Source organism: Plectropomus leopardus, chromosome 19 (assembly GCF_008729295.1).
Source record: "Plectropomus leopardus isolate mb chromosome 19, YSFRI_Pleo_2.0, whole genome shotgun sequence".
NCBI lineage: Eukaryota > Metazoa > Chordata > Actinopteri > Perciformes > Serranidae > Plectropomus > Plectropomus leopardus.
The window spans coordinates 23,801,285-23,814,378 of record NC_056481.1 but is presented as its reverse complement, the minus strand read 5'-3'; the positions used below and the strand labels follow the sequence as shown (position 1 = coordinate 23,814,378).

The 13,094-nt window shown below is 37.2% G+C and overlaps 1 protein-coding gene across 2 annotated transcripts in view; it reads left to right on the top strand.

Annotated features, from left to right (window-relative positions):
• The first annotated feature begins 6,972 nt into the window (after nucleotides 1-6,972).
• Nucleotides 6,973-13,094, top strand: part of itgb4 (integrin, beta 4) — a 30,028-nt gene continuing 23,906 nt past the window's right edge. The window contains exons 1-4 of one of the 2 annotated variants that reach the window (XM_042507484.1): nucleotides 6,973-7,361; nucleotides 11,026-11,108; nucleotides 11,996-12,078; nucleotides 12,959-13,060. In XM_042507484.1, coding sequence (XP_042363418.1) covers nucleotides 11,033-11,108; nucleotides 11,996-12,078; nucleotides 12,959-13,060 — 261 coding nt within the window. In that variant the 5' untranslated portion in view covers nucleotides 6,973-7,361; nucleotides 11,026-11,032. The remainder of the gene's footprint in view (nucleotides 7,362-11,025; nucleotides 11,109-11,995; nucleotides 12,079-12,958; nucleotides 13,061-13,094) is intronic. The other variant, XM_042507485.1, reaches the window with a different exon arrangement.

The following is a 13,094-nucleotide window of genomic DNA, read 5'->3' as shown; positions in this document are numbered from 1 at the left end:
CACATTTGGCCACTGACTGAGCCATTACAGTAGTCATGCATTTGGTACAGTAGATGTACAAATGTTCTCAACATGTTTCTGCAGAGCCTGGAATTCAAATACAGTACCAAAAATATGCAGTCTCTGTTCAAGACAGTCTGACATGTTATGCTTAGGTAGTATCCATGTTTGGTTCCACTTCAGTTCCACAGAATTGCTGAATAAACACCCTCCTAGCTGGAATGATAGAGGACAGAGAGAATGCATATGTGATTAGTGAAAGTTCACACGCATAGCATTTGATTTTAATACAAAGCGCATCACTTAAAAAATTAATGTATAAAGAATTGGTCTTTAGAAAACAGATTTATGTTCTTAGTATTGATATGTTTAGAATTTGTAAAAGGAATAGTCACCCTAAAATCAACAATATATATTTTTCCTCTTGCCTGCAGTGCTGTTTATCAGTCTAGATAGTTTGGGTGTGAATCGGTTAGTGGGTGTAGTTTAGTGGGAAGAAAATAGTTTCCTACATGAAACTGCTCACAAACAAGGTCTGTGGATTATCTTAAGTAACCAGGTCATGATTTTTGCAAAGAGATGTTGCTGTTGAGATTTTCAAATGTATGTCTTTGGCGTTTTGAGCACCTCAAGCCGAGTGCCATATAGTTCCATTATATTTCAGAGAAGGCAGACATCTCTATGGCCAATATCTCAAATTCTCAGCAACTGACACCAAAACGTTGTAGACTGATAAATAGCACTACAGGTGAGAGAAAGAATATGTATTTCTGATATGGGAGTGAACCATCCCTTTAATGCCCTGGCCTGTAATGTTAATGTGGAGTTATTAAAGTATTCATAAAGAAATGCATTGGAGCCAAAATAGCTGCTTGCCAGCTGTTAAGACCGATAGTTTCAGTAGAAATATGTTCGGTTTTAACCATGAGGTATGATAAAGAGTGTGAACGCTTAGGAAATAGGATTTCTCTGTTGTCGGAACGTTATCAGGCTGATTCACCATGATGAAATCCGCAACATTGTCTGCAAGTGTGTGTAAGTTCCTGTGGGCGCGCGCAGACTTTGCAGGTGAGCTCGCGAGACACACCCAATGAACAACTTGTACTGAACAAGTCACAACTTTCCCTCCAACAAACTCTCCATCCATCCGCTGTCGTCAGGCACATCTGACTCAGTAGGTGTTTATGCAAGACTTAAAAGAAGAATGAACAAAATATTAAGATATTAATTATTCCTTCAGGCGCTTGAGTGTGTGTTGAGGCCAGGGCATTTATAATACTAAGGGTTGGTCAGCTCAATAGAAACTTAATGCGGTCTTTATAACTCTTAACTACATTTTTTTCCTTATATTTTTAGCTAATTAAAGCTAGTTTAGCTTAGCTTAGCTGTTGTGTAAAATATGGTGATAGTTATTGTCAAAGGCACCCCCCTCTTAAAACTCCGAATTGTCCTTATCAACTACTTTGTGACATTTTTGTTATCATTTATCCAAGTCAAGCTAAACATATTTGGCAAATATTCTAAAAATAAAAGGGTTAATGTCCTGTTTTTATCATTATAGCCTTGCGGCAAATAAAATATGTCATTTCAGTCTGAAATGTCGCCGGTGTCCTCTGCACTGTACTCCATCACTGTGGCAGATTTATTGGTGGGGAAAAAGAGTGAGACGCCATTATGCTCTGAATGGACTCACTGATCCAAAAAGTGCAGTTTTTTTTGTCATGTAAATTGGCGAGGAGTTGGGCACAGACTGGACTCAGAAAGGGAGCTGATAGTGGAGACATTCTTGTCGGACTTTACCTCTGTATCCAAAACGTATAAATTCTTCTCTCTTTTTCTGGATTAGTTTAGTTTCCCAGCAGCCTGCGTGTCGACCGTCTTTTCTGCTGATGAGTCCACCTCACCACGACAGCATCTTGTTCACAGTAAGTGACGTCTTTTATCATTTATTTATTTATTTAATTATTTATTTATTTATTTATTTGCAACAGATAGTTAATAAGATACATGCAAAATATTTGATGCCTGCTTGTCCTTACTGCACTGTATGTGAGAGTAAATGTTTTGGTGGTCCACTTAGGAGTATCAGGTGGACAATGAACAAATTAATTACACTTTATTTATTAAATCAAGTTTATTCCAAGTGTGGACAATAAGAGATTAGCTAAATTTTTTTTTAAAAAAGAAGAAAAGATAGTATAAAATCTTTTAAATTGTGTTATTTGCTACCAGAGATAAAGTAGGGATTAACTGCTGGGTATATGGAGAATCAAATCTGCCATTACAATAAACTGAAAGACAAATAAATAAAGACTCAATAATTAAATTACTGAAATAATTAAGAAATACATTTAGAAATAAAAGTCTTAGTTATCTAATTAAAGCTGCAAGCAACAATGAATGGATGGAGGACCAAATCTGTCATTATAAAAAATTAAAAGACAAATAAAAATATGACTCATTGAATAAATAACTGAATCAATTAAGACAGACATTTAGAAATAAAAGTCTCAGTTAAATAATCTAATTAAAGCTGCAAGCGGCAATGAACGGATGGAGGACCAGATCTGCCATAATAAAAAATTGAAAGACAAATAAATGAATATATGACTCAATAAATAAAAACTGAAATAATTAAGACAGACATTTAGAAATAAAAGTCTCAGTTAAATAATCTAATTAAAGCTGCAAGCGGCAATGAATGAACAGAGGACCGAATCTGCTATAATAAAGAATTGAAAGACTAATAAATAAAATATATGACTCAATAAATGAACAACTGAAATAATAAAGAAGAGATCAAAACAAAGAACAAAATCTCCTCAGGGAGCATGACCCTGGATCCCCATAGGTTTGGGCTGAGCCCTGAATGTTTACAATGCCTTGCTCCGCCCTAGTTTGGTACAGTAAGGAGTTAAATGAAAGAGATCGTTGTGGTCTCATGTCTGAGGTTGCAAAAGTAATTCATTCAACACAGTGCTCAGAGAGGTTGCTATATAGTTATTGAATATTATTAAATTAATAATTAATAAATATTTTAAGCTGTCACACTTTTATGGTGAAAAATGAAGCCCTTGAATATTCATTAAATAAGGGTCATGTATTTAACATTAAAATACTGAAATTTTAATAACATTGTCTCAATGTGCGTACTGCCAGCTTTTACACCAAATATTTGAAAATGAATGAGTACCTGAACCCGGCCAGTTCAGGTGTGTCGGTGAATTGATTCAGTATCAGTTGTGATTGGACTGAATTAGTGTTTACTGAGCATTTAACATAAATAGCGCTTTCGATTTGCTTTCAGTTTTAATAGTTTACATAAATTACTGTTGATTTAATCATATTTTACTGTCTGGTTTAGGACCCCCCGCATGAACTGCTGGGAGTCATTACCCATGTTTACCGAGAGCTCTAAAATCAAGCCTGAAGAATTATTTCTGGCATGCCGGGAACCCTTGCACAAATTAGAAAAATGATACAGAAGGTGAGCCACTCCCTTTCAGCTCCTCCTCCAACATGTGAAAGGGCTGTTTAGACTGGCATCACTGCTGAAGTGTCAGCCAAGAAAGCCAGAGGAGGGGGTGGGGAGTTGTTTCTGCAGAGATTTTTGTTCCCCTCCACAGAAGTTAGCCATTGTATCAAACCAGATCTGGTTGCTAGGAGCGTGACTGTGTATGTCCTTGTTCACACTGGCCGGTGTGGTATGTACAGTGAAGAGGAAAAGTCTGCTTTTTCCTCTGAGTCATTTCAACTCCTTGAATCCCAGAGTTGTGGCCCACCATAACTGGAGCCTGTGTTAATCCAGTTGTAAGGTATGTGATAGGGTGTAGTGCAGCAACAGTTATTTGGAATAACCTTTAACACCTGATGTGTGGTCTGCTGGAGACAAGAGGAAAGATCTTTCCAGATAAATAAACAATGCCGCTAACACCGACAGTAGCCCAATCTGGAACTCCAACTACTTTCTTCAAGAATGCAACACAAAAAAATGATCAAAAAATGAAAAATACATTTATTAAGGTTACAGGAAAAAGCTATAGATGAAAAACAATGGAAACTAATTAAATTCAGTCCGGTCATTTAAGTGAATCATGACTTAAACCAATGTCTCTATAACTTCCTGGTCCAACAGAATAAATAAATGGCTATTATTTAATGAATGTATGTTAAAAGTAATATTTCTTTAAGTGATTTAAAGACCAAAAACATATAACCTTGCCCCAAGTGTTCACTGTGTGAATTAGATTGTGCTCATTTAATTCAATGCAACTTTATTGCAGAATATGTAACATGAGCGCAAAATAAATCTAAATAACAAGGAATAATCATAAGAAGATAATAACTCGATTTAGGCTAATAATTACAACGTGTTTTTTGGGAATTTTCAGACCATTTTTTTTATATCCATCACTGGTTTATATAATCAAATGCACTGAACTAGGGTTGAAAATTGTAAGCACTTTCCTTAGTCGATTAATAAAGATTAACAATTGATTAATCTAATTAATTATTAAAAAAAAATATATATAAAAACTTATTTCAAACAAAACCAAATGCATGTTTTCCTCAAAGCTAAAAGCAACATATTGCTTGTACCTTGACAGCATTTCATAGTCTGTCGTTTAATACCTTAAATTTCACATGTTCGGTTAAATTCTCAACAACCTTACATTCCTACACTGAACTAGTTTATTACAACTGAGTCACCAGTTTACCTGCTTAAATCATCAATGAAATGCCTTGAATCCTCACTAAAAAACAATCACTTTTGTTGTTTGTTGGTCTCAAACTGTGGTCTGCAGCTTTGCAGCCGTCCCGCCTAGTTGTTACGCCATCCACCATTCCCTCCGCCTCCCCATGACAAAGTCAGCTCATATGGATGTAATCAGAACTACATCTCTTTAGAAGCATTAATATATACAAATGTAAGGTATTCGTGGTTTGCAGAAACATTCACCGCCAGCATTGTCTTCTGATGACTGGGTTGATGATTACCAGGTCTGATAGCAATTGTACGTGATAAAGAAATGTATCATCTGCGTAACTGTGAGAATGAGCCCTAACAAGCTGAGGAAGAGACTAAATTATCTCTGTCAGGAGGCCAGAATATCTTTGTAGTATAATCATACTTTGGATGGATCCATCAGGAGGTTTCACAAGAGCAGTTATCAATGCCAGAGGGAAACTGCAAATGATTCATTAACTAAACTCTATTGAGATAAAAGTGCTTAAAAAAAAGAGTGCTGTTTTTGGGCCTATTTTGTTATGTTCTGTATGCTGTGCATTCTATAGATTTTATGAAAAAAATCACACCAAATTTATTTGACACTGAGAGTTTGGAGTTCAATGTCATTTTTCAATATTCTGAAAGTCAAAATTTCGGAGTCAGTGGGCAATAGAGGTGCTATGTGTTAGGAGTTTAAATTTAGGAAGTATTCGTTGGTATGATTTGAATGGTAGGGTATACAAAGTGTCTAACTTTGATGGCAGAAACTATGGTTCACATGCCATCTTCTATTGTCTATGTAGGTAAGCACCAAAGCCGAAATAGTACAACAGATTCAAGGAATGGCAACAGAATTTGTTGTTATGGTTATGTGACTGGTGTGTAATCTGCATCATGTCCTGCTTTCTGCCGGCTCTACCCAGGCGCGCACCCCTCGCCAAACAGAGTATTTCCAGTTGGCGAGAATACTTCTGATTCAGCCAATCTACTGTTGCGTGAGACATGCGTGAAAGTGAAGCTGTGTGGTCTGTCTGGGCCTGATTCTGTGGACATTGTCAGGAGATAATATGAGAAAATGGCTCATGAGTAGATGCACGCTTCCTTCTGCATGGTAATGTGGTCAGCAGGTATAGTTCGATAGAAAATAAATAGCCTCTGCATGAAACTGCTCACAACGAGGTCTGTGGATTATCTTATTTGGAAAGGGATGTTGCTGCTGAGCTCTTCAAATTTGTTAATTTATTTTTCAAGCTGAATGCTATCTAGTTCCATTATATTTGAAAGAAGCCAGACATCTCAACATCTGATATTTCTAGTATTCTGCAACTCACACCAAAACAATCTAAATTAATAAATAGCACTTAAGGTAAGAGGAAAATTATGTATTCTTGATTTTGAAGTGAACTGTCCCTTTAACTACAAGAGTTAAAGATCAGAAAACGCCCTTTTATTACCCCATGAGAGTCTTTTTGGAAGGCATTTTTTTCATGTGTTGGCTTGTAAGGTTATGGCAAATTACCTGTTTTGCTGGAAAGGATGAGGGACTTGTCATAGCGAGAGGATATTTAAACTCATGTACCTGTAGTTATGGAATTGTCTCCACAATCTAGTCCACTCTCGCTTTGTGAGTTCCTTTGTAAAAGGCTGTAGAAACACAATTAAACACAGTAAGCTCTAGGATTGAATGTCAGGGTCACTGCGAACATGTTCAGGAATGCAGATTCCCAAACTGGTACTTCACATCTTCCACAGAGCGCAGGAAGTGATTTTACCTCCACAAAAGGGAGAAAAGATATGTGGCAATTATAATTTCCATACCAAAATTTTGACAAGTAGAAAATGTGCCCGTAAGTATGCGCGCACGATTGTGTAAACACAAGAGTCACAAAGCAGTTTCCCATAGCCTGCGGGCACTGTTCTGCTCTGTGTGCCACTCCCAAGAGCCTGGGAGGAGGCCATGGAGGGAGGGGCCTGCCTCCTCGCTCTCAAGCCCACACAGGTGAGCTCCTGTTGGGGTGGAATGCAGCAGGGAGGGGGCCTTGACACACAGAGGTGTGGAGCTTTTAACTTGTAATAGGGCGCGGGAAGAGATAGAAGTACAGGAAGGGAGTTAACCCTCTCCGTCACAGCTACTCACCTGGATAGGAAAGGGAGAGTGTGTGTGTGTGTGTGTGTGTGTGTGTGTGTGTGTGGGTGTGTGGGTGTGCGTGCGCAGAAGCTAAAGGAGGGATCAAGTCACAGCACACACAGTCATATTCACCCAGTTGCTCTGAGTCTCACTGTCTCTTATATCTCTCTCCCGTGCACACTGAAATACTCTTGCACACATGCGGGGAGACACACACACACACACACACACACACACACTCGACTCTAAGGGCAAAAAAGTCAATATTTGACTAGAGCGGACTGTACGGGAAGGAAGAAACAAAAAGATAGAAAAGAAAAACTGAAAGTCTTTTCTTTTTGGAACTTTGAACTTGGACACGAGGATTTGGAGACGCTTTTTTCTGTCTACAGGTGGATATAACTTTTTCTAAACTCTTGGGTCAAGCAGAGCAACAAGGAATTCGTTTTTTTCTTATTTATTGTTGGACTTTTGGACTTGGACTGGGCGAGAGCGCACTAAGAGGTTTGTTTGATCAGTAATCTCTTTGTATCCAGTCATACATTTCCTAAGGGCTCCATTGTTTCCAATGCCCTTCACCTTAAATGAGTTCTTCTGAGCACTTGCGGAATTCACTCATTATTGCTGCTTCATTGTTTAGCAAGGTGGCTGTAAAGTGTGCGTTATGTAACTTTATATCTCATCATGTGGTTTTGGGATTGCAGGACTAAGCTCTGGACAGATGTGGATAGTACTTGTTGCTCCTAAATTATTATTATTATTATTATTATTCTCTGCATGATTGCCCACATGAAAGCACAGAGGACAATGCAACACAGGTTAAAGAACCTGGACCAAACAGTAGAGAAACAGTATTTAACCCGGTGAAACCTGAGAAAAGTAGCCTAATTTCTTTCAAAAACATGGAAAGAAGGCAACGAGCAATTCAAGAAGGATTAACCAGAAGTCAGGGAGAAATTGAAAAAAACAAATTACCTGATAATTAGACCCGAAACCTGAAAATAAATGCTTGAGAATTACAACTATTATGCAAGAAATAATTTAAAATGTATAATTATAATCGTTAGAAATGTTCTCTGGATTTTATTCCCCTTAGATTTAAAAAAAAAAAAAAAAAACATTTCCTACATTCCTTTCCTTCCTTTTTTTTTTTTGCAATTTGGTAGACATTTCTTGTGGCAAATTGCTCATTGCCTTTTCAAAATAAACTTAACCAATGTGCTTAGAGTTTGAAGGTGTAAATACTTGTGTCTAAATGCAGCACAAGAAAAGTAATGTCCATCCAGGTTTCAAAGACTTAAATAAGCAAGTATGCAGGTTATCTACTGATATATATATATATATATATATATATATTGTTGAGCCCTGCTGTCGTAGTTTGCTTTGTGGCTTCAAAGGTTGGGATTTTCCAGGTGTGTACAGTTGTGAAAGCCAGGTACCCGACCATGACCCCTAAAGCTGTCACTGAAGACTCTTTATGGATGATGTCATGGCAGGGGTCAGCCCCACACCCAGTGGTGGTATGTTCACCTAGCAGGCATGCTGTTGACAGCAAAGACAACAACTAAGGCTTTGAACTGAAAATTGCCCCCTCTTTTTGTGCCACTGTGTCATTCAGACCCAAAAAATGCAGCATGAATGACTCAGTTCTTTTTTCTGTCTGTTTGAAACTGTAATTAGTGTCTCCCCGTTCATTGTCAGTGTCATAAACGCCTGTGCGCCTCTGATTTTGTCTTAGAAGGAGGGGAAAACACTGTGCTTTTTTTCTCTACTCATATTCTGTGACTGATGGTCAAGTTTGGCGCATAGGAGCTGGTCTGTTTTCTCTGACACATCTCGGTCACTGATTTATGGGACATCCCGTTGCATGGACTCACACACACACATGCACACACACTTGTAGTCAAGTTCACAGCAAGGTGCTAAGGTACCTTTCCCATGTGTTTTCAGACTGTTTTTAACTCGAACAGGCTATTCTCTCGCCTCAAGTAGAAATTCCTTCTTTGAGTTGTAAGTCTTTGGAGCATAAATCAATGTTTTTCAGTGCGCTGTGGCGGCACAGATTCAGTTATCTGCCCACTGAGATAATTACTGAGACATTTCATGCCACATAGTGGCCTTTGTTCACTCGCCACCTCCTTTCTTTGGTGGAGATAATTTTTGCAGCTTCCCGTCAGATTGTTCTCTATCCAAAATTCCAGCATAAAATCATGAAGTGGTTATTGTGGAGCATCTACACAGCATGCGGCCTGGAATATTTCCAGGTCCCGCCCTGTATAGGTCCCTTCCTGTTATGATTTTTCTATCAAAGTCTATCATGCCTCAACAGGCTCTTTAGTCTCTATCTGAAGTTAGCTTCATGAGAATAGCAGATGGTACTGGTATAATTTAAAACAGTATGAGGCAAAAGGTATACCACCTATGTCAATATATAAACCAGTTATCATATTTTAATTTGAGAATAGGATCCCGACCAAAAAAAAAGCCCTTTTATTTTCCGGGGTTTGGAAATATTTATCTTTGAGATTTCTACTTCCACCCCCCAAAAAGATGGAGGTAAATAGGTTTTCAGACACACCATGTTTGCATTATCAAGCCACATTAATATTATCAGATTTCAAAGTGACTGTTTCTTTTGTCGAAAACAGTTTCAAAGAATTCTGTCAATAGCGTTTTCAGTAGACAACTAAAATTCCGTTTACCTCCATTAAATTGGGATGTAGTCAAAATCTCTTGATTTCTTCTGAGCTAGGGTTGCAGTGGTATGAAATTTTCACAGTTCAATACCTGTCTAAGAAAATAAAAGTTTAGGGATATTACAGTTAACATTATCTCACAAATATAATTATTGTTATAATATGATGGAGGTGAATGGATTTTCAGAGACCCCTTTACTACATAATTGAGGGAAATGTATGTCCCCAGTTTTCAAAGGGACTACTTTTTCTGTTGAAAATAGTTTCAAAGACATCTTTCAATGGTATTTTCAACAGACAGCAATGTTTCCATTTACCTCCATTAATGGGGTGTAGTCAAAAATCTCAAAGATGTCTCCAAACATGATCTATGGTTGCAATGATATGAAATTTTTACTTTGCGATATTCATCTCAGAAAATATCACAGTTTAGGCACTAGGCATTACAGTTAATGGTATTACACAATTATTACTATTGTAATAATATGATGGAGGTGAATGGATTTTTAGGGACCTCATTACTGCATACAACAGTGTTATCAATGAACAGCTAATTTTCCATTTACTTCAATTGTATTGGGGTGTAGTTAAAATTTTCAAACTTTAGCTAGGGTTGCAGTGATATGAAATTTTACTGTATGATTACCATCTCAAAAAAATGTAATGGCATTACAGAATTATCATTATTATTACTATTGTTATTATATGATGGAGATGAATGGATTTTTAGAGACCCCATCTAAGGGACATTAATTTCCCCACTTTTCAAATTACCTCTGTTGTAAGCAGAAAGACATCTTTCAACAGTGTTTTCAAGGCACAGCTAAATTTCCATTTAACTCCATTGCATTAGGGTGTAGTCCGAAATCTTTACGATATCTCCAAACACGATCTATGGTTACAACGGTATGAAATTTTCACTGCATGAAAACCATCTCAAAACTTGTTTTTTTTTCAAATTAGTATTGCAGATTAGCAAATGCACACAACATGATAACTGTAATTTTCCATACCACATTATACAGTGAAACCGGTATATGGCTGCAACCCTAATTTGAGCATCAAAACTATCCACATCACTAGATACTGCTAGAGCTAGGGGTGAGTGAAAATTACACGCTGTAATTTGGGTGAACAACTTTTCATTATTGAAGAGGGAATTTCTGAAAGTACTGAGTCTCTTTCTATGTTGAACTATTCTCAGTAAGCAGCTGTTTTCACAAACTGAAGTGAGGGTAAGAGGAGTGTTTGGGCCTGTTCAGTTTCTTCAGGGCTTGACTGAGGTAAAGTACAGGTGGTTCAAGTTACACTTTAGTCTGCAGGGATATCAATCACAGGAGAGAAAAGTCTCTCTCTCTCTCTCTCTCTCTCTCTCTCTCTCTCTCTCTCTATCTCTCTCTTGTTGTTACAGTGGATTTTAGCTGCACTGCACATGTAAAATATGACTGTATTTGACTGTGTTTCTGTTGCAGGAAGGAGATGGGGAGATGGACGTTACATCTCTCAGTGGGGCTCGGGCTTCTAGCTGTCCTGTTGACCTGTCATTATGCTGAAGGTGAGGAAGCCCAGAGTCATAACTAGTCACTAGTTACTAGTTAGTTTAGAGATTTTGCAGTGATGTCCAGAGGGTAATTTGACATTAAGTAAATACTGAGTTGACTACTGTAACAGAGAGGTATGAACTTAATCAGTGATGAAACACTAAAGCTGTCTGAGAGTAAACAAACCAGTTGTCTGTTTAGGTCATTCATCAGGAAAAATTTCCTAACAGTTTCAAACCTCGCCAACATAGGGATTAACTGATTGAATGTAAAATGTAATATTTAGGGGTTTTCACATCTGATCAGAAAAAACAAGCAATTTTAAGACTGCATCTTAGCACTGAGAAAATATTTTAAATATTGTTTTTCAATTTATGTCATGATATTTACACAATTACTGATTTTTAAATAAAAATATTTAATGATATATAAACATTTTATTATTTTATGGTATATTTTTTTCATTTATTTTAAAATTTTGTTATTATTATTATTACCAGTAATTTTATTTTTTATTTATAGTTATAGTAGTTTGATGCGTCCTTAAACTTAATCAAGCTCATGTAGCACATTATTGCAGACAAACATGTAAATAGTATAACTTATTGTATTACAGAATATACACTATTTCTTTATTTTTTTATTTGTGAAGTTCCAGTCTTTTCAAATCTTAATATATCTACCTTTTGTTTATGTCTGTATCACTGTTAGGGAGCTGTTGTATTGGTTTCATTTAGAACACTGGAGGGAAAATAAGATGTGCCAAAGTCTGTTTAAAGTTACCGCAGGTATTCCTGCTATGCTTCATGGGTTTGATTCTCACTTTGTTGCCTCGCTGTGACTCTGAGTTTTCCTGATATTCTCCCCTCCTGATCTCCCTCTGCTTCTCGCCCCCTTACAGCAAACTACTGCTTCGAGGCCAGGGCCAAGACCTGCTCAGAATGCTTGCAGGCTGGGACAGACTGTGCCTACTGCCCTATAGAGGTGAGAGCACAAAACAGCACGAGTTTTAAAGACCTGGATTCAAATCTGTCAATTCTGAGTTGAAACATTAGGGCTGTGGCATTTCTCAGGGAGAATTGCTCCCTTTTTTGCCACATATAGTTTATTAGTATTTTAAGTCATGGATGGTAGCTACGTACTTTTCCCCTGTGCTAACGTCCAAATATTCTGAAGGATTCATTTTATAAAAGGTTTGAACCAGTGGTGGACCTGAAAGCCATACTCGGGTAAAAGTACAGATTTCTTACCAGAAAATGACTTTGTTAAAAGTCACTTATTAGAATATTACTTAAGTAGAAGTCTTAAGTATATGATATATACTGAAATTAAGTATCAAAATAAATGTTATCATATTACATGTACTTGAAAGTAAGAATTGGGCAAAAACACTCTATTCCCATTTATGATTTGACAATTTAAAGGCGAACTACGCCCATTTTCTTAATTCTTACATACCTCTTTAATTTCAAAACATCTTTGAGACTTGCGTCTCTGGTTTCTGGCTTTAAGAGAGAAAGGTGCGCATGTTCAAATATATTGATTGAATTTTCCCAGAGATAATATATAGAAATTCTTAATTTAGGTGGCACTTCCCTTTCACTAAAGGTCAACGTACTTCCCTTTTTGGGAGCTTTCAACTGCATGTTATGGTCTTCATCATAGAGTGGGAGTTGTCATAGCAAAACTAAAGTATGAAACCACAGTCAATTAATATCCAACAATTACGTAATATTCAACCCACCGGCTTGATTTAATACCAGTTCCAAGGTGCAAAATTATTTATTTGTCTCAATTTATAATTTGAATTAAAAAATGACTGCTATTTGGAGACTCTCACTAATGAAACTTCTTGTTTGCTCAGACCTTTAATGGCCCTCGCTGTGACCTGTTGAAGAATATGATCAGCCATGGCTGTAGCCGCGCGGCTTTACTCACGGCTAAAAGCAGCATGAAGATAGAAAAAGTAAGTCTTCATCACTCTCATTTCTCTTCCCATC